The sequence below is a fragment of the Podarcis tiliguerta genome, assembly GCF_965153285.1.
Source record: "Podarcis tiliguerta genome assembly, chromosome: 1".
NCBI classification, from domain to species: Eukaryota; Metazoa; Chordata; class Lepidosauria; order Squamata; family Lacertidae; genus Podarcis; species Podarcis tiliguerta.
The window spans coordinates 91,091,863-91,114,364 of record NC_139534.1 but is presented as its reverse complement, the minus strand read 5'-3'; the positions used below and the strand labels follow the sequence as shown (position 1 = coordinate 91,114,364).

General features: G+C 40.5%; 1 protein-coding gene across 4 annotated transcripts in view; it reads left to right on the top strand.

Annotated features, from left to right (window-relative positions):
* Positions 1-22,502, top strand: part of STARD9 (StAR related lipid transfer domain containing 9) — a 96,910-nt gene that overhangs the window by 36,350 nt on the left and 38,058 nt on the right. For all 4 annotated transcript variants that reach the window (XM_083458534.1, XM_083458536.1, XM_083458535.1 and 1 more), the window contains exons 14-22: positions 63-140; positions 2,334-2,408; positions 2,969-3,148; positions 8,095-8,146; positions 9,917-10,054; positions 11,169-11,251; positions 12,392-12,498; positions 19,251-19,444; positions 21,676-22,144. In XM_083458534.1, the coding sequence (XP_083314660.1) occupies positions 63-140; positions 2,334-2,408; positions 2,969-3,148; positions 8,095-8,146; positions 9,917-10,054; positions 11,169-11,251; positions 12,392-12,498; positions 19,251-19,444; positions 21,676-22,144 (1,376 nt within the window). The remainder of the gene's footprint in view (positions 1-62; positions 141-2,333; positions 2,409-2,968; positions 3,149-8,094; positions 8,147-9,916; positions 10,055-11,168; positions 11,252-12,391; positions 12,499-19,250; positions 19,445-21,675; positions 22,145-22,502) is intronic.

Genomic DNA, 22,502 nt, shown 5'->3' with positions numbered 1-22,502 from the left:
TGACTTCTATATTATTATTTTTGGGAAAGCATGTTTGTTCTCTAATATTTGCTATATTTCAGGATGCAAATGTGAAGCTGATTAGAGAATTGCGAGAAGAAATTGATAGATTGAAGGCTATGCTGATGAGCTTTGAGCTGGTTTGTACAAATGTTTAATTAAATGGAGTCTAAATTGGCCAGTCATTAGATCTGTATATAAATATATATTTTTAGCAATATCACTTTTGCCTGAGTTGGGTTACTAAGAATACAGGAAACTGCTTTATACCATGTCAGTCAATTTGTTCCTCCAGCCCGGTAGTCCTTGCTCCGACTGGGGGCATCTTCCAGGCTCTCAGGCAGATGTTACTAGTGGCTTTTAGGTGGAGATGCTGGACATTGTACCTGGGACTTCCTGAGTACACAGTATGTGCTATACCGCTGAAGCTGCTCTTAATAAATAAGTTAAATATAGTTATGTCTTTAAAGTTGAATAATCTAGAACTCAAATGATATCATTAATAACTAAGTCAGGGATGGAGCCGATCTCTGACCCGCAGATGTTAATGGATTTTAACTCTTATCAGCCCCAACCAGCATGGCCAGTGGTCAGGGATGATGAGAGCTGTAATCCAAAAACATCTGAAGACACACAGGTTCCTCATGCCTGGTCTAAGCATGCTGTAACATGCTCCCAGCACACACCCAGAAATCTCCAGCTTAAAGCAAAGTACAAAACAAACTTGGGATGGTTATTAGTTGATGTGCAAATGTCACTTGCTATAACAAAATTATAAAGTTGATATGGTTGTTAACTTTAATTAAGCATATTGACAAAAATAGTGAGTTTTTTATTTTTTGAAAAATTACATATACCCCTTTAGGGTAGTTGTGGTTTGAGTCTTAAATATATTTTGGAAACAATTTTTAGCTGTCCTAAAATTAGATTACTCCAAGAGTGGCTTTGGGACTTTAAAGGCAAGGTCTTCAATCAGTCACAGCAAACACACAAGATTCAAAGGAATAATCAGAAGATGAGGATACTGTATTAATGATATTTCTATACTGCATTAATGATATTTCAGTGAATCATGCCTTAGTTTATATCACCAGCCCACAGAGATAGGCAATCCTTCTTTCTGGGGGGACGCATACGCCTAAACATTTTGTGAATCTTTGTACTTTTGTCTGTTTACTGTATTTATTTTTCCCGATTTGAACTATAAAATGGTGATTTTTTTGAGTCAAAATGAGAGCACCCCTAAACATTTTTTTAGTTAAAAAAAAGCAAAAAGAAGCAGCAGAGCCGGAGATAGGTATCTACTTTCTGATGCCCGGCACCCAATGGCTTTGTAGTCAGTGTGACAAAGCACTGCTGAGTCATCTCAGAGAATTTCAGAGACCTCCCAGTAGAATCTTTCAGTCAAGTCCTGGAAAGAAGGTGACCTCAAACTTGGGTCCATGCACTCATATAAGGATAGAACAGAGATTTATGTAAGATCCAGAATTTCCTCCTTACTGTGGTAAGAATTTACTTCCGAACCACTTAAGGTATGCACTAGTCCTTGCTCAGGTAAGGGAATATACCTTTAAGTGACCACGAAACCAAGAGACTAGCAAGCAAACTTCCTGTAGGAACACGGTTTATTAAAGCTATGGCGCAATAGGGCAGCCTTGCCAGCTAGAAAAGACAGCCTCAGAGGAATGTTAGAACAAAGCTTTTATAGAGTTTTGCACACATAGCCTTACATCATAAAGCATCATTGCATACATCAAAAGAGGTTACAGGTCAAGGGATGTAAAAAGACATGGATGTACACTGATATCAACTTTGGTCTCAGCTTTTGCACTTAAAACCTCCAGTTGCCTCGACAGCCAGGCTTTCACTAAGGAACTATGGACATTCCATTCCCATATATTTCTTCCTGGCTCAGCACTCTGGCGTGAACTTAAAACATCCTAGCAAAACACCCTGACTAACCATCTGTGCCCTTCTAATAATACAAATAAACGTCCCACCCTTCAGGGTCAGTGTAGGAGTGAAGCATGAGAGATTTGCAAAATGCAGGAACCCAACCAGGAACACAAGAATCAAATCACTCATTGATACATAATATTACAGAGTAAATACATGAAACAACTAAAGCAAAATCTGTGTCAAGAATTAATATCAAGATTTCTATATCACTTCTCTTCCCAGTGCTCACCGCTGTGGTTAGGAATACTTCATATGTAGCTATGGATGGTCAAATATAGGATAATTCTGACCTATTACTTTACCTTGTGACTTCAGATCATTCACCTTTGTTTTGAAAATGGAAACATTACATCCCTAATGTTTTGTTTCAACAGAGGAATTCTAGTCCTTCGTGGAGCGATGACAGAGAAGGAAATCTTACAGAATTAGTTCTTCAGAATGAACTTAAGGTATGCATGATTAATAATTTCCCTAATACCTGTGTGGCATTTCTATAAGAGTGTATACATAGCTTAGCAAATATGCATGGATATTTCCCCAAGGCCCATAAAGAGTGACCTTATGAATGCAGGTGCATGGGAAAAGCAACCTTAAAGTGTCAGGGTCTCATACTGGGAACACTTGCAATGAGGACCAGGCACCTTACTCCTTTTACTACCATTACAGCTTGTAAGTGGAGGAAGCTGCTGGCCTGAACTTGACTATATTGCTATCACCACTAGAGACGGCTGGGCTTCCAGCCCAGCAGGGATCATGTGACATAAGGAACCAAAATAGTCCCAGTTAGTCTCTATAGAGCGGCTGACTCAGCTCTTCCTTCTGGGCAACTTGTTGCTTAGTGCAGATCAAGTTTCTAGATTAGAATCCTCTTCACAAGCATGCTGATAGGAACAATTGCCCAGCAACCATCAGAGTAACTTATGTAATTTGTACTTTCTTGCAGGGAAAAATGGTTTTATGTAACGCTTTATAATAAGTACGTTTCCCCCCTCATTTACTGTTTCCAAAGATTGAGCAGTTGACCAAAGACTGGACAGATAAGTGGATTAACAGGAAAGCTATCATGGAAGAATACAGTGTGGATATCAACAAGGAAAAAGCTGGAGTGATGATAGATTCCAGTTTACCTCATTTAATGGCCATGGATTATGATATCCTTAGTACGGGAGTTATGCTGTATCATCTCAGGGTGAGATGCAACATTTGGTTTGTTTGTTTATTTTTACTTTCAGATATAAATAGCTGTAGTTATACTGAATATGGAAAAAAGGTTTAACCTGCTGTGTTTGCTTAATAGTAATAATATGGACACAAATAGTTTGAAATAGTATAGAGTTTATCATTGTGAGATGAGATAAAATAATTGCATTCTTCTTTAAGGTTTTGAGAGAATCTGAAATCTATACTATTCGTTCAGTAGAAAACCCCTATGGTGTATCTAAATTTTGCACCTCTGTTTTAATACTTCTACTCATATGTCTGGCAAACAAAAGGGAAGGTTATATTATTTGGGCTTAGTAATACCATGTAGACTACATCATTGCCATGGGGAAACAGAAGAAACGCATGCTTTTAGAGTAAAATTTTAACAAAGTGGATATAATAATTTAGCAATGGAAGCAAAAATCACAGCATTATAGACAAGCAGTGAATTTGGATATTTAGCCAAATTTTTAAATAAGGATGGATTAAGTTCCTGGTTATTATACAAAGCTGTAGTACACAGTGGATATCAGATACAAGGATTATCATTGTTAATATTGTAGTTTTCATTATACTATTTCAAAACATTGTTATAAAAAGCATTTCAGCAATCATTCTGAAAGAGAAAATATGAAACATAATTTTATTTCAATTTCCCCATATTAGTCTGTCTGTAAACATATTTTAACTGAAAGTGCTAAGTATGCTATGTTTTCTCTATAAGTACAGTGTACAGTGATAACCTTTTGAGGCCAAACTCATAGGCAAGATGACTTATAAAAGGCACTAACTTTTTGGAAATAGAGAAATTTGTTTTTAACAGTACAGTGGTACCTTGGTTTGCATACGTTTTGGATTAGAAACATGTCAAACCTGGAAGTGTGTGTCCCGGTTTGCACCCTTTTTTGGGATTACAACCCTTTTTTTTTGGATTACGTACAAATTTTTTTGGAGGCCCCATTGGCGAAAGTTCTGGAACAGATTATGGTTGTAAAGCAAGGTACCACTGTATAGCAGTTGAGTTTAAAGATTTATACTAAAAAGGGAAAGAAAGGCCCAACTTGCTAAATACTACTTTCATTTAGCTCTCTCTTTTTTTTTGTTTCAAGTGTAAAGCTTAGTTTAATGACATGATGAATAGGATTTTTGTGTACTTATTATGAGTAAGTAACTTAAGAACCATTTAAGCCAGAAAGAGGAAGATTAACTGCATAAGAAAAAGAAGCCAGTGATCCGAACAACAACTTTTGTGCCTTTATTAAAAGTGTAATTCTTATTTTAAAAGGATTCTGTAATACATGTTTGGACACTTTTTGTTTGGTGCACACATTTTAAGCTGGAGTTCAACTTCCTAGAAATTATGGCAGCAAAATTATAGAAAGAACTTATGCTTTACAATGCTTTTGTGTCAATTTAAAATTCTCCATTAAGGAACCTAGTCTAGGAAGCATGTGCAATATATGCATTAACAATACACTTGACATTCTCATATTTTTTCCCTTTTCCTAAACTAACTTCCACTGTTTAAAACGTGAGTATCATCCCACTTCAACTGACATAAAATATCTTAAATTTTGGATAATTTACCTGCAGATGTTTCATTTATTCTATCCCTTTTACTTCTCAAAGAGCATTTCAGATCCAAGAGTATCGGTGTTTGCTTTTTCTTTTGCGCATTCTTTATGGCAATTGGTACTTTTTCATATTAAAGTTCATATCATATAGGCCCCCATGACTGAATATACATGCCATTGTTTGGGACTGGTGCAAGATGCAATATTTCCCTTGGTGTCCCACTGAAACAGAAAGCCAAGGCTTCTTCAAAATGTTTATTCCCTTTGTTTGTTGCTGAGACTACCAGAAGTCTAATCAAGGTAACAGTTCTGACATAGTAGAAAGAATGGCTTTCATAGTCACTTTTGCACAAGAGTCAATTTTGCAATACCTGAGAGAGATTGAATATATCTTTATATAGAAAGAAACCTTATTTGCATACTCACTAACAGGGATTTTCATTAAACCCTCTTGTCTGTTTCATTTACGCTGCACTAACAACTTTGTCCCCTCTTTCTTTGCTTCTAGATGCTGCCTTTTCTTTTCTTTATGCTTTGCCTATTTAGATTCAGGTGTCTGTTACCTTCATCTGAGGAGCAAGAAGGTAAAATGTTAATATTTTTCCTCTGCATAGTGAACAGTGCTGTCTTGCTATCTCGCATGAATAGCAAAGGAAAAGAAGCCTGCTTTAGATCATGCTACATGAGAGGTGCTTTAACCCTTGCACTCTTCTTGTTTACCTGTATTTCACAATGTCTACCAGGTGTGGCAGCAGTTTTGCGTAAAAACAAAAGTATAGGATTTACTTGTGACAAAGAGCATGAATATATTTAGGAGAGAAAATATAATTAAAAAGTTCTCTCAGGACAGGGCTCACATAATCCTTGGTTTTATCTTTTGAAAAATAGCATGCCTTATATATAATGTGTCTTTTGACATTCACATATCTAGGAACGTTTGCTTTTTGTGTGAACTCGGTCCAGATTTTATTTATTTAGATACATCTACATATAAAGGTAAAGGGACCCCTGACCATTTGGTCCAGTCGTGACCAACTCTGGGGTTGTGGCGCTCATCTCGCTTTATTGGCCGAGGGAGCCAGCGTACAGCTTCCGGGTCATGTGGCCAGCATGACTAAGCCGCTTCTGGCGAACCAGAGCAGCACATGGAAACACCGTTTACCTTCCCGCCGAGCGGTACCTATTTATCTACTTGCACTTTGACGTGCTTTCAAACTGCTAGGTAGGCAGGAGCTGGGACCGAGCAACGGGAGCTCACCCCGTCGCAGGGATTCGAACCGCCAACCTTCTGATCTGCAAGTCCTAGGCTCTGTCGTTTAACCCACAGCTCTACCTGCGTCCCACATATACATATACCTTACTTTTAAAAGCAAAACACATTCACAAAGAAGTTTATCCCACATATTTATTTGTGCAATGCTGTCATCACATTGTAGTTCACATGCCTGTAGACAAATGGTGCTGCAAACTATAGTGTGATGGCATACTTCTGAGAGCTGGGTCATCGCAGCAGCACTGTGAATGTGAGGAGAATGGAAGCTGAGGAAGGGAGACTGAGGCAGTTGGATGGTCCAGGCAAGTTGACACAATCCAGGGCATCGCCCTAGCATCTATCCTGCTGTGCTTCTGCAGTCCGGCACTTCCCTCCGCCTTGCCTTCTGCTGCTGTGGTTGAAACAGCATGGTCTGTGTGAGGTGGGCAGTATGAGCAGGAGGAGGGTTAATAAGAATGAAGGTTGGCAAACTCTAAGGAGGAGAGGGGCCAGCTCCACGTTTCTGAGGGGACTTAGGAACACAGGGTACAGGCCCCTTGTCCCTTCTCTTTCTTCTCCAAAGCATATTCTTCCTCTACTCTGGGCTCCACCCCATACCTTTTTATCTCTGCTTCTTTAGGTTCTCAAATATTTATAAGCTTCCTTCTCTGCCCTCCCCTCAATTTCTTCTACTTCTTTTCATCTTTTTGTCTCCCTCTCAACTTTCTTTTTATTTTGTGTCTTTTGCATGCCATCTCCTCGTGTCAACTTGCTGAACATGTGGTGGTCAGAAAATACGTCTGAAAAGGTTTCTGGACCCTCAGAACTTAATTTAGGCAGCAGTTGTTTGATGTTTTTCTGATCTGCTGATAAATATTCTGAAGAAGCAGGGGCTGAACTTCTTGCATCTTTGTAACCTTTCCTACATAATAAGTTTGTTAGGGCAACTAATAATTTTTCCTATATGAGTCTCGTACAACACTACACATGAATATAATTCCCTCATCATTGCTATGTTTAATAACTGTGTTACTATTGTACAGTGTTATCTGTTGATCTGCCACCCTTCACTTCAGCTCTTGCGGGGACTAGATTTCATTTTTTATTTGTTGTTGTTGTTATCTGCAATTTTTTCTAGGCAAGGATTATTTCTTCATCTGTTTTATTTGGAAATAAGATCTGTCTTAATTAATTTAAGGCTGTAATCCAGTTCATAATTTGTGGTTCTTATTGAAATCAATGGCACTTAAGTACACCACTCAAATTTATCCCAGCATTCTATTTTTTAAAAAGCTGATTTAGGATGCGTGTATAATAACAAACACTCTGACTGTTAAAATATTATACATAGCAAATGATACCTTATTCTTTTGAGTGAATAGCTCTTTTTATGTCAGGAGATAAGTGTTAAAATTGTAGTGTTCAGTAATAGATTTGCTAGATTTTAGAGTTGGAGTGTAGGTTTGCAATCTTGTGTATTAAATGCTTCCAAACCATCTCAAAGGCTAAACTATGGTAGATAGCTTGTTATGAGAAAATTTCAGAAGGATTAAACATTTTATGTAGCATAGCAGAAATCAGCATTGCAACACAGAGCAAGCCAAGATGCACATGGTATGGTTTTATAAACTCGAGGCCTCTCGCTAAAGGTAGAACATATAACTATCATGGCTTGTAGCCACTGCAAGCTTCATTCTCTATAAATTTGTTTAATCCTCTAATAACCACCCTTTGTGAAAGTCAGTTCCATAGTTTAACTGTGCACTGTGTGAAGAAATACTTTCTGATTAAATGCACCAGGAAAGTTTGTGTTGGAAAATCTAAATGTTCTGAACCGTGTGAAGTCCATAAGTTTTGAATCTTATTGTCTAGAGTCATTTCTCTCACCTGAAATTTTAAAAACCAAATTGCTTGCCTCAAGCAGATAATTGATAAATGTAGTGGAAATGTAACACAACAAAGTATAAAAATCTGCACACATGTGTTGAAGGAATATATAAATCTATCCAAGTCTCTTTAAAAAAAAATTTATAATAATAATAATAATAATAATAATAATAATAATAATAACAACAACAACTTACTCTGATTGTTCCAATTTTGTAGGAAGGAACAACCAAAATTGGAAGAAGTGATTCAAACCAGGAACAGGATATTGGTAAGAATTATGAGGGAGACCCCAAACTCTTGCAGAGAAATCATGAGAAATGCAACATCCTGTGATTTCCCCAAAACTTACACCAAACCTAACAAGGATTGTGCGTGTTCAGTTGCCTCACTCCAGTGGGGAGTAGACCTGGTAGGAGAGGTTAGCATGCCTATTCCCCATGCTGTGGGAAAAGTTAATTTGGTTTTGGGGGTGATGTCCTGATGGCTACCCCAAGGTCCCCATAATGCTTTGGCCTCTTTTTGGTACTTTTGGTGTTCTTTTATTGGGTCTATACAGGCGTTCTACTGAACTGGAGGCAGATGTTTTAAAAGTGTTGCAACTCTGAGAGGACCTGTGTATTGTGTGCCAAAGTTCCACACCCCCACGGCATGTCTACTAATTAGAAAGAACCAGACACGGCATCTCTACTAATTAGAAAGAACCAGGCACAACTCATTGGGTCAAAGAAGGCCACAACTTTATTGGTTACAGATGCAAGAGTTTTGGCATAGACATTGGGCCACAACCATTGACCTCTGGCCCACCTGCCAGAAGTGAAACCCTGGGCCACCCAACAGTCCTATGACTTGCATCAGATAGAAGGACCCCCACAGGGATCGCCGTCTTGAGGTGTGTTGTGGCCCAAACCCCCGCCTGGGCATAAGGTCAGAAGCAACTGCTCCTGGATCCCTTTCGTGAGATACCATTACATTTGGAGGAGTAGGCAGAGACCATAGCCCTCCCCTCCATCCAAGACTCAGCGGCAGAGGAAACTGCTTGGGCGCCTGGGGCGGTGCACCCAGGGGCGGGGCGAGCAGCCCATAGGGGTGGGGGCACACCACAGGGCCTCCAGAGTCTGCCTGTCTCCCCCCACTCAGCCGTTCTACAGCTGGGGGGAGGCAGCAGGCGGAGAGACAAGTGGCTCGGGGACGCTGCAGGCCCCACAGTAAGTGCCGCCCGGCATTTTGCTACACACACCCCCAGTGGTGACACCTGGGGTGGCCCACACCCTCCACACACCCCTTCCTCCACCCCTGCCAAGACTAAGGTTTATCTAATGCCTAAGCCACCAAAGTTGTGAGTATTGTGGTGAGGTAGACACAACCACCGGACTGGGGCCAATTGGCCTGGTAAACAAATTCCCGCCCAGCTGCAAATACGGAGACCAACAAATAGTCCATAGCAAGGTCAAAATTACACATGACAGAAATTAATCAAATGGAGGATGGGAGGGTGATCTGATGAAGAACTGAACGCCAGGACCTGTTTATTGAACATTCACTTTCATTTCTTTTCACAAATTTCTTGCACTCTGTCTCACACAGAAAGCAAGTAAAAAAAAAAAAAAGTTTATTAAAATAGCATCACAAATTGGAAACTAAATAACATGGTTGCTGTACTATACCAGGATACAAATGGACAGAGCAGTACAGATGCCTTCAGAACAAATTGGTTTTATTTTCAAAAACTAGTTAGAATGATCATTTGCGAAGAATAAATTTAAATCCTGTATAGTAGATTAACCTAGTTCTTCAAGAATATAACTGTGCTGCTTAAATTGTGAGCCATCTGGCAGAGACTTGCCATAAATTTTCCTCGCATTGCATGAATTATTTTAAGGGTAGTACAAATTAATAACAAATAGCACGATTATCCTTACTAGTGTTTCTGGATATTTGCACTGGAGTTTTGTACCAAGAAAATAATGAATGTTTCTCCTTCACCACCCTGCGAAAAACAATAACAATTAAATAAATAATAAATCCACGTGTTTTGCAGTTTTGCAGGGTCAGTGCATTGAAAGGGACCATTGCGTTGTAGACAACCAGCATGGGATTGTGACTCTGCGGCCTCTTCAGGGAGCGCATTGCGTTGTGAATGGTCATGAAGTCACAGGTTCTGTTCGTTTGTCTCAAGGTAAATCCTGTACTTCTTCTTTTGCAGTACTGCTGCTGTCAAGCACACCTGGTAGATATGTAAAATGATTTGAGAACAGATTTATGGGACGGGATTATAAAATACATTGAAGCATTGCATGACTTGATTCTAGCCATGTTTTCTCAGGAGTACTCCTGATTTCAGTGGGCCTTCTGAGAACATGGGCCTACACTGCATATCATTTGTTGTCATAGAAATTTGTGACTGCAATAATTGCTCTATATTTGTTTTACTCTAGGCTACCCTAGCTAAATTGGAATTTTAAAGACAAGCCCCAGGATGAATACTTCCTTCTATAAAACACTTTAGCTTTATTTCTGCTGCGTATACCCGATAGCTTTGGCTCAGTGCCTCAGATATTTTCAATGAAAGTCAATAGCTGAATGTGTCTTGAGTTCAATTGTGAATATATTAATGATGTGATGCACCAGATATATTGGTAGTCTTGAAGTTCTGGATTCATCTCATTTCATTTCAAGTAACTTTCAAAGTAGAAGCACTATAAAGGTGCCTTCAGCACTGGTGTGCAAGTCTCATCCTACTTGCAGTGCTGGCAGTGGTGAACATAGTGTGGCATATCTGTATTAATAATTTTATAATGGTGCTTGGGAAGAGAATGAAAATAAATCTGCCAACATCATGATACCATTATGGTGCAGCTGAATTTGGAATACCATGTACAGTTGAAATAAAAATACAGTTGAGCAGGAAAATCTGCAGGAAAAAGGCAACCAAAGTGATCAAAGGGGATTGGGCATTTTCCTTATGAAGGAAGGCTAAAACTTTAATAAAAATATTATTAATAAATTAAAAATAAAAAAGGGTTCGAGGTATTTTGAAAAATTTGAGAAGCCCAGTTAATTCCAAAGTGGGATCTAAAATGTCTTTTTGTTACCAGAATATTTTCAGAATTAGACTGTTAACAAAAATAAATTGTTAATAACAGATAATATGTTATATCTAATTGTAGCTTTAAAAAATACTATATTTGTAGTAAAATGTACTATAAATACACAGGAAAAGTCAAATATTTGCATAACAGATTAAATAACTGCTGGTTTCTCAATTTGCCTTTTCTTACTCCTGTTTTTAGGAGCTCTGGTTATTCTGGGCAAAGCTCACAAATTTAGGTTCAACCACCCAGCTGAGGCTGCCCTTTTAAGACAAAGACGATCCGTAAGTTTGGAGTATTGTTTGTTGCTCCCCCCCCCCCCCGCTGCCCCTTGTTTCATTGACTGCTGATGTCAGTACTCTATAGTAAATATGAGAGCACCTAATGCTTTCCATGGTTACTTACAGGTATTTGCCAGCAGAAAACTTATGTACCTTCTAAAACGACAGCATGCCCCAAAGAAAAGGTTAGGGAATTGCTGCTGTATCCCACTTGATACCATTGACTGTGGTGTCCTTTGCGTTGTTTGGTCAGGATGGTGCTTTGGGTCACATGTTTTATGGTGGTTCTGGTCCTTCCTAGAAGGGCAATTTCAGAAGAAGGTGATGTGGCATGCCACATGGACTTTGGCCTCCAGAGTCCTTCAGGGTTCTCTTCTGCTGGAGTCCTTAAGCATTCCCTCCTCCACTGAATCATATAATAGCGATACTTTTTTTTGCTGCTGAATCACAGTGTTGACCAATGTTAAGCATCTGCTCAACTTAAACCCCTAGATCCTGTACACATAATAATAAATTTTATTTATACTTTATTTATACTTTTATTTATTTATAAATTTTATGTACTGCTGTCGATCAATAAACAGCAGCGGGCAGCAAATAGTTTGATTCTGGCATACTTTCATGCATTGTGCTCCCGCGCACACTTAAGAGTTGGAACTGCAGCACGGGAATCTTGAGGTGGTAGGTCTGCTGTACAGTAGCTGAAATGGGCACAATTTTACAGGACCTTTTCCTGTTCTCATTGAAATTAAATTCAGGTTTAGGGAAAATGGCACATCTTTTGAGGATTCCTATTCACTTCTTTAGGGTTTGTGCTGAATCTGTGTCCAGTAGATTGTGCACATTAGCATTCAGAATCACTGGGGAAACCCTGAATGTAACATAAGTCCTCTTCCTGTGTACATATTTATAGCCATCATTGTCAGCCAGGAGGACCCAAGCTCTTTGTTTCATGGTTGGCTTGGGTATAAGGCCCAGCCTAAGACGTGAAAGTAGGATTTAAATCTAGGTTTCATTATCGAGACTCTTTGCTCTATGGAGCAGGGGCTGTATCTTACATCAAAAACTCACAACAATGATTCTAGCAACTACTTTAATCATCTTGTGGTATTTACTTCTTTCCCCATCTTTTCTGTTTTATAGATCAGTGAGTCCTCTTCTCTAGTGAGTTGCAGATCTCTTGAATGGCTGGATTTGGATGGTGACTTCCCTTCCCTTCCTCATAGCTTTTATCCAGCTGAAACAGAAAGGTATGTTTAAAAGGATTTAACTGAAATAAAATGACATTCATCTGAATTCTGCTGATTTCATTTTTTTTAAGGTTGCAAGGGAAGTAATAGTACCACTGTATTCTGCTCTGGTCAGACCTCACCTGGAGTACTGTGTCCAGTTCTGGGCACCACAGTTCAAGAAGGACACTGACAAACTGGAACGTGTCCAGAGGAGGGCAACCAAAATGGTCAAAGGCCTGGAAACGATGCCTTATGAGGAACGGCTAAGGGAGCTGGGCATGTTTAGCCTGGAGAAGAGGAGGTTAAGGGGTGATATGATAGCCATGTTCAAATATATAAAAGGATGTCACATAGAGGAGGGAGAAAGGTTGTTTTCTGCTGCTCCAGAGAAGCGGACACGGAGCAATGGATCCAAACTACAAGAAAGAAGATTCCACCTAAACATTAGGAAGAACTTCCTGACAGTAAGAGCTGTTTGACAGTGGAATTTGCTGCCAAGGAGTGTGGTGGAGTCTCCTTCTTTGGAGGTCTTTAAGCAGAGGCTTGACAACCATATGTCAGGAGTGCTCTGATGGTGTTTCCTGCTTGGCAGGGGGTTGGACTCGATGGCCCTTGTGGTCTCTTCCAACTCTATGATTCTATGATTCTATGATATTGGGCAGAATTCATCTAACAAACTCTGTCAACTTCCACTTGCACAGTAGGGCTGTCCCCCCTCCTCCCTCTGACCCCTGAAATCAGCTACTGGTGTTTGTGTCAGAAGAACCCCCTGAACAGCAAGGGATGAGGGAAGGAGGTGGTCATTCCATCTGGCGTACTGAAATGCTATCACATTTGTAAAAGTTGTTGAATTCCACCCATAATCTTCGCTTCCTTTTTAACAATACAGTGGCCTACAAATGCATATTTTTTTTATAGTAGCATGGCCACGCTTTCACAGTTCTGAAGCCTTCCCACTACTCTTAATACTAGGGGAGACCATTGGGAATGTTTACATAATGTATATTCTGAAGTTCATACACAGCTTATTCTTTCCTTTTAATGATTCTGGGTCTGCATCCCAGCTGCACTGTCTCATGACAGAAATAAGAGCTTTAAGAAAGAACTGTATCTAGCCTGAGCTGTGCTGTATGGGTTAAATTTTATGTCTTGTCCTGCGCAGCTGCTGTAGTCCTCTGCTGCTGCTGCTGCTGCTGCTGTGTTATACTGAGGTTATGGTGTGGTATTGAAAACAGCCTCTTGATTGGATAGATGTGCCAGGGGGGAGAGGTATTGGACAAAAATGCAAATCAATGGATGAGCTTGTTGTGTTATAACTCAGACTCCTAAGTGCTAGCCTTAATTGATTTGCAGGGATACTGAATAGCTTTCTTTTCAACCCGTCTGTTTTTTAAAATCTCAAAACTAAGTTATACCTAATATTTAGGGACTCGGGGAATCTGATTTGGCTGAGTTGTTGTTTTTTAATCTGACAATGGTTTTCAGGGACTCTATTTTGCCTTTTGCTTGGGTTCTGTGATCCAAGCCTCCATATATGGTTGCAGCAAAGCATTCTGCTTCATTACTTGGCTGTGGCTGCCATAGCTACTGAAAACTGCATTATGCTGTAGAAGCCGCCAGATTCTGCATAAGCCTTAGAGGCGTTTTTGGGGAAGAGGGGAGGGAGTTACACAATAGAATCCTGGGAAGCTGATGACAAAACAGCCGGGAGAAAACGTGATTCTACAAAAGGCTGATTTAGTATGCTGACTGCCAAGTTAACGCATAGGACGAGAAGATGAAAAATGAATCAGCTGGAAATCCTGGAAATGTTCTCGATAATTGGTACTTACAATTGGTTTAAGGTCAGTGACGTTTAGGAAATAAACATTGGATGTGTTAATTACTATTTATTGATAAGAATGCTATCATTGTAATTATGCTTTTAATGTTTGTTAAATCTAGTGAGCAATGTTTGTTATATTCCACAAAGGGTTTCTGTTCTCCCCATGCCTTAGTTTGTTTGTTTTTGCCTGTGTCATTCCATGATGAGAGTCGGGTCTGGCAAAGCAAAAGACAATATCTTCTAGAGAAAATTTGTTTTGTTGTTTTATTTTTAATGACAGTAAGGCTTCATTAACTGTTTTTTTGTTTTAATTTGAAAGAAGGGAAACCTGATTAGTAGGTTTATTTCTTAGTGCATGAAGTGCTGGGATTTAACAGTTCCTGACAGAAGCTGGAGTTGTATCAGTATCTGGGTGACGATGCTTCTGTGGACCAGTAAAACAACCACCTGTGCGAATTTTGGAGTATAGAGGCCTGCTTTATAATAACAAATAATTTTAATGCATTTACTTTGACATTATTCTCCATGTGGAACGTTTGGGGTGGGGATGAGCTGTGGCAGAACACCTGCCGTCATGCTACTTAAGATTACCGTGTCAATGATTATCCACAGAACAAGCAATTATACTTCAAGGCAGTGAAGTGTCCATGCCTAAACATTGGAATATACAACAATAAAAACAGTATTGATGTGGATGGGGCTGACATCAAGCCCCAGGTCCTGCCATTTTCCAGTTCTTTCGTGTTTCAATAGAGGCACCTCATGCGTTCTGCATTACCTATGTGATGCAAGCATCAGGCTGGATGAATTTTTATTACCAATCTACTTAATGCAGTTGTCTCTGTGCTCTGAATACATATAGGATGTTTTCTGTTTGTTCTTGGATTGAGTACTTGAATCTGCTGACATTTTAAAGAATTGTTGGGAAATACGGGAGCATAGAAACCAATGCTTTCTACACTTTATGTAATGCAACCCCCTCAGTCATTTTCTCCTTCTGTGGCATTAATCACTGAGATAGCAAAAATTGTAGAGATCTGCAGTACTGTATCATAATACGGTGTTCACTGTTGCATTTTATAACAGCTGTTTTTCAAGACCTGAGCAATGAATGGTCCATAAAGCCTAATATCCTGTCTTTTGTAGTGTCCATTAGCAAATGCTTTGGTGACCATGAATAGGACTGGTGTACAGCAGTTGATCTTCATTCAGCTGCAGCTTCTGTGTGTAAAAAAAATAAAAAAGCCGGGGGGGGGGGGGTCCTGCGTGAAGGTTAATAGCCTCTCATTTAACAGCTTTTAAAAGACCTGTTCTCCTTGAATTGGTCTAATTACTTTTTGAGCTGAACTACAGCTTCCCATTTAAATGGGGTGTTTAGCTTAAACGACAAGTTCTTATGTTTTAGAAAAAGGGTAAAAGGAGCCTTCTGGTCAGTTTAGAGCAGGGGTAGGCAACCTAAGGCCTGGGGGCCGGATGCGGCCCAATCACCTTCTCAATCCAGCCCACAGACGGTCCAGGAATCAGCCTGTTTTTACATGAGTAGAATGTGTACTTTTATTTAAAATGCATCTCTGGGTTATTTGTGGGGCATAGGAATTCGTTCATTTTTTTCTTCAAAATATAGTTCGGCCCACTACATGGTCTGAGTGGACTGGCCCCCTGCTGAAAAAGGTTGCTGACCCCTGGTTTAGAGCCACAAGAGACTTTAGATAAGCCTTTCTTCTTCTTTAGCTGAGGGGAAGACATATGCATTTAGAAAGCTTGGGAGTAAATATGGCTTATGACTTGCCAGGTGTATTTGTCTCCTTGGCAACCAGGTGTTTCATAGCCTCTAGATATTCCTAGAACTAGAATGGATGCACCTTACATTGATAGCTGGGTACACTTTCCATTCATTTCATCAGGACTGACATCTATAACTGTCCAGAAGTTTCAGCTATTATACAGTATCTGCCTCCTAACAAGATAGCACTATGGGAATCTCCACTGGCTATGTTTACAGACTCTTGTACAAATTGAGCACAAAACATTTTCAACTCAACTCAAAACAAATATTCTTGTATGGGAATGCACTAACACACAAGCAGTGGAGAAGGAAAGGCAAATAACGAAGTTATTGCTTTAAGTGAGGATCTTAACTGCTGCTGGTAGTTTGAAAAGCAGGTTTCCCTTCTTCGAAACAGCTAATGATACATGCCCCTCTTAGCTAGTTATTTTGCTGGACTGAAACAGTTGAATACAAAGCACAATAAATATATTGGTCTCTAATAATGAGTCATACAACCTTGAATTGGAAATTGTGTTTTCCCTTTCTATAAAAAGTTGTAAAACTTTACAAGGAAAAAACTTAGCAATTTTTGCTTAGAATGAATTTTAATAGGCAATGGTGCCAGATGCCACACTGCAACTGAAGACCTCATTATTCCATGGTTTGATAGGGATGAGGGTGATGACTTGGATACTGGGACCTGAGTAGATGGAATGGGCTGAGTATTCAGTTCAGCACCAGCATGGGCCAGAGGGCCAGAAGGGTTTTGCCCATGGTACATACGGATTCCATCACAAGAATACCACTCCACATTGGAGTGGGTTTATACGGCTTGTATCTGGTGATGGACCATAGAGACAGATGAGGGATTATGCTCATCCTGTCCACCCTGTTGCCAGCAGCCTCTCTGACTGAGGTATGGAAGGTAAAGAACCCAGGATGGTGGTCTTAGCAATTTCAGTGTCCATGCCGAGACTGTGGGGTGGGGTTGGCTTGGGGCTTCATGGCCACCTGGGCAACGGTGGGGCTGTCTTAGTTTGTCATCAGCCCTATACACATGCCAGGCCCACACCCTCACTTTTCTTTGCTCCAGGTGAGATGGGCAAACTCCAAATAGGAGAGAGGGGTTCCAAATAACCCCAATGTCAGTATTAGGGCACTTTCTGGTGGAACCTGGGAGATTCCTGAATGCTCATGAGGATTTTGAAAGCCCTGGCCTTCTGTAATGAGGAGCTACAACAGACTTTTTGCACAGTCACTCATGAGTGCTCTTTCCAGTGTTGTAGAGTTGGTATGGCTGCCTGGTATCCCTGCAAACTTTGTGTGATGAAACTATTGGGAAGACTAGCTGCAGGTGGCACACAACACATTCCGAAGCCAACTGAACACTAGTTAGAGGTGCATGATCATGCCTACTGCATGGTAGTGTAGGAAGCAATGAAGTGCTTCCTCAAGTAAGTTATCTGGCAGAGCTCTTTAGAGTGTTCAGAGGACTGTTATCTACCCCTGTGAGTGGAGCTATAGAGTCCACTGCAAATTGTTTGCAGTATAGTTTAAGAATGAAACCATTCAAAACACTCTTGATGCTGTTATTGCAGAATCTGCTGAGGTGCCCAACACACCATCTGAGCGAATGTTTGTGCGATCATTTTCAGTTATTAGGGCTTAATGTCTCCTTGTAGCATTGTGTTTGACAACTTGCCATCTCAACTAACCCTCTTGACTGATTAGAACTAGCAACAACCGCCCTCCCCAACAACAACAACAACCTCCCCTAAACAGTACCCCAGCCCATGAATTTGTTCAGCAACCTCAGCTTTTGTAGCTGGAATCAGTCAGGGCCCCTCCCTACCGGTGAGGTGGGAAAAGGCCTGCAAGGCAGGGAGCAGGTCTTTAGGGACTCATCAGCATCACTTGGAGCCACTTTGAGAATGGTCCATCATTCCTTTCCTTTCCTTTTTCTGTTCCACGTGTATTGCCCTGATTCTCACAATCTTTCTCCCAAATATTCTTGATAAAATTTCCCTCAGATCCCCACCTGTAAAATGGCTTTAATGATATACAGTGGTACCTCAGGTTAAGTACTTAATTCGTTCCGGAGGTCCGTACTTAACCTGAAACTGTTCTTAACCTGAAGCACCACTTTAGCTAATGGGGCCTCCTGCTGCTTCCAGGCCGCCGGAGCACGATTTCTGTTCTCTTCCTGAAGCAAAGTTCTTAACCTGAAGCACTATTTCTGGGTTTGCGGAGTCTGTAACCTGAAGCGTATGTAACCTGAAGCGTATGTAACCCGAGGTACCACTGTAAAGACAGGTTAGAATGGCAGCTATGTATATTCCTTGGAACTTTCTCCTCATTCTGGCCAGTGCTCAGATTATGAAGCAAAAGGTAAGGGAGTTCTTAATGAAACCCAAAGCTATGTCCCCTTACTTCCCCAATTTTAGACAAATCATGGCCTCCTGCAGCCAGAATGAGGGGACTGGGACTCCCTCCCTTGGTAATTTGAGTGCTACTTCTGAGTGGATGCTACTGCTTTGCTAGTATGGATGAAGTAGTTTATCTTGACCTGTACCAATATGGGTTCCGACCTGGGTTTGGCACTGACTCACTCTTGGTCAACCTGATGGATGACCTGTAGCAGAAGACCTGTAGCCTTGATGTGGAATTTGTTGCCATTTGAAATAAGGCATGCTCCAATAAACTACGCTTTTAGATGCATTCTTATGCCTTTTTTTTATTTACCCAAGACATTTCTGAAATAAAATTTGAATTATTGTTCGTTGACCACCTTAAAATAACAGTTTTAACTATTTTTGACCTTCTGTACACCACTCTGATATATTGTGAACAGTTTATAAATATTTTAAAATGACATAACTGTTATGTGGCTAGTGGTATTACTGTGTGGAGCCCGCTATTAAGCTTCTTTTAAATTTCATCCTACCTGTCAACATTCTGACCTTACTGTGACATCACACACATGCAAACACACATGCAACACACACACACATCATAGCCTTTCCTTTACCCATCCTCCTTCATTAGGACCTGAACTTTTCATTGCACAAATAGATACTTTGATTTTGACTGGCAGAAACTTACCCGATTTAAAGAGATATATGTTTGACCTGCAATAATGTTGCTTTCCTGGTTTAATTTTATTTTTAAATTTTCCAGCAGTGAACAGAGAGATGGCGTACATGAAGAATGTCAGTCAAAGCTAAAGAACCAGGAGGTTCTCCACAGCAAGGAAATTCAAAAGCAGCAACAGTATGTTGAAAAATTACAACAGCAGATCTTGGATGGGCAGATCAAAGCTGAGCAAGAACTAGAGCATGATCAAGCCATAATCAATCAGTGGATCAAAGAAAGTGAGTTTTCTTTCCCATTATCACTTTCCATTCTCGTTTTTTTCCTACTTACACTACTGATGCATAATTTTCTCATTTTACTCTGGTTTCTTTCTTTCACCCATTATTTTATCATTCTTAAAGTGAGGTTAGCGCTCAAGCAGCAGTTTATATTTTATATTCATTGGCTGGATGAGTCTTCCCTACAATACTTTAAGATACACTCTTGTCCTTCTTAAAACTACCAGCTTGAAATGCTCTCTGCCTTTAAAATTCGGATATAGCTGCAGAAATTTGAATTAAGGCTGTATAAGATATCCTCCAGTCTCATTTCTCAGGTCAAAAATAGCTTTATGGATGAGGTAGAAATCCCCCTTCCCACAAAAAAAGATATACGAATGCCCATCTTTTTTCAGCTCCTTTGGGTGTTATTGTTTGATCTTGCTCCTCTGCTGCCAGTGTCATTATTCCTCCTCTTTCCTAGGTTAATCTCAGTGATTATTCCAACCAATCAGCAGACATATGCTTAATGCCCATCAGATTTGGCTACATGGGGATATCACTGAGGATACTTGAGAAGTAGGAGCAAGTTGATATGTGTTGATGTATAAAGCCCTGAACAATTTGGGCCCTTATATCCCTGCTTGGTCACTAAGATGTCCAGATGAGTGCTGTTAGTTGTCCCCTGTGTGGGCCTTAACTAGGGTATTATAGTATCACTGATCACATTTCCAGCAGCAATTTGGTGGGCATATGCCCCCCTATTACAATCTTAGTATGATCCAAATATGTTACCCACACATATATACTTGAAACTTCAGCGTTCCAAACTTCAGTTTTTATTTATATAAAGACCCTTTCTTTAAAAAACAATAAACACCCAAGAATAGCCAGTGTTTCAAGTACAGTGGAACCTTGGTCCTCAAACGGCTTAGTTGATGAGCAAATCAGCTCTCAAACGCCGAAAACCCAGAAGTAAGTGTTCTGGGTTTCGAACTTTTTTCGGAAGCCGAACGTCCAATGCACCTTCCTCTTGAGTGCAGGAAGCTCCTGCAGCCAATCAGAAGCTGCACTTTAGTTTTCAAACGTTTTGGAAGTGGAACGGACTCCCAGAATGGATTACGTTCGAGAACCAAGGTACGACGGTACTGGAACAGCAAGGATTACCATCCCAGACCTGTTGTGTTTTTGTTTCCCTTCTCCCCACAACCCCCTTTGCCTCTGTAGTTTTAGGACCACTGGTTTTTTGGACTACAGTTTTTAATACAGAATTTTTAATTATTGTAAGCCACCCAGGGATCCAGCTTTGGTGCTGCTAAAAGGGGACGCCACTTTCTTCTCTGTCTGTCACCCTAGCTTCTAGGGCTTACCTGCGGTTGCAGGCAATCACGGGCGAGCTTGGGAGCATGGTTTAGGAGTGGACTCCCTGGTTATAAAAGTCAGCTGTACCTAGGCCTTGGTCTCAGTCAATCCTGGATTCATCAATTACCCACCCCACACTTTATGTGTAGGACTGCTCAAGGGTGAGCCGGTAGATCCTGCGTAAAACCTTGCTATGGACATCTTGAGTTGCCATATTCGGGGACAGGGAGAAATTTGCCTGCAGACAAATTGGGCTTTTCTGAGGGTTTTGCCTACCTCATAGCAATTGTCACAACTTGATGGCAGATAAGGCATTAGATCGGATCCTTAGTCTAGGTGGACTGGAAGGTTGGGAGCCCTGCCCCTCCAAGGAATCAGAATATTCCATTAAAGGGATCCAGGGTGAGGTGCTTCTGTCCGGACACCCAGAAGGTGGCTGATGGGCTATAACACCTTCAAAATGGTGATCTCAGGTGGGAAGTTCACCCTGATTTGATGTAAGGCATAGGGCAGTCCTTAACCTTGGTTAACCAAATACTCAACCAGCAGACAGACTAGACTAGTTGATTCAGGATACACACCCAATGCCTGTGCCAAAACCTGCTGACATCTGTTATCAATAAAGTTGTGGCCTATTTGAATCCCATTTGGTTGTCCTGTGTTTACTGCAGCTTCAACATGCCTTGGCCCCTCCACCACAATTTCACTGCACCTAGACCCACAATGTCAGGCTGATCTTGCTTAAATTATATCTCAAAACAAATTGTAAGATTGACATAGAGTTGATTACTCTCCTCATAAATTCTTGGTGCTGTTGATAAATTACAACAGAACTGACAAGACTTGCTGATTTTCATGCTTTTTGTTCATTTGTTTGCTTGTTTTCCTAGACCAGCAGTGGCTCATTGATGAAAAGAAACGGCTGGCTGTCCAGCAACAGCAGCAGGAATCTGCTGTGCAGACAGAAGTCAAATCATATGCAGAAGCTGGAGTGCAGAACGTATTGGAGTCAGAAACTGGCCCGTCCCTGACAGAACAAAACAAGAAGAAACTGGTACAGCTTGAACTTTTACGAAAATACTCTTTGAAGAAAGCAGAAAGACATTTAAGTCGGAAGAAGGTTAAAGTGCATCTTGAGAGGATTGTGAAGAAGCAAAAATTGCTAGAGGCCAAGAAAAACCTGGAACACTTAGAAGCTAATTGCTGGATTAATGAGGATAATGTGAAACATTCCCAGTCTCTGGACCAAGATACCACAGAAACTTCTGGGGACTTCAAGTGTTCACAGCCAGAATCAGATTCATGCTCCTTGCAATGCAGAAGAAACAGCTTTTTAAATCATCAGCCAACACATTGCAGGTGAATATTTGCACAATACTTCTCAAAACACTAATCTGTTCTGACAAAGCACATTTTTCATTAACTTCAAAGTGCATGTTAAATGTCGTGGCTCCAAGCTTATTCAGTCTCATCAGCAGATGTGTCAACTAAGCTTTTAGTTGATTAATCATTAGAGCCCCGTCATAACTGACAGGAGTGAGAGTTAAGGCAAATTAAAAAGTTTTGATGTGACATTGGGAAAGAAAAGGGCAACACTTGGCAAACCTCTCTGAGGAGGGAATTGTTGAGGCTGCTTGCCATAAGAGAAAGCATAGTCCCCTTTCTTGCCTTGGAAGGTGGAAGGCTGTTCTTTAAATGCGGTAGTTCCAAAGCATTT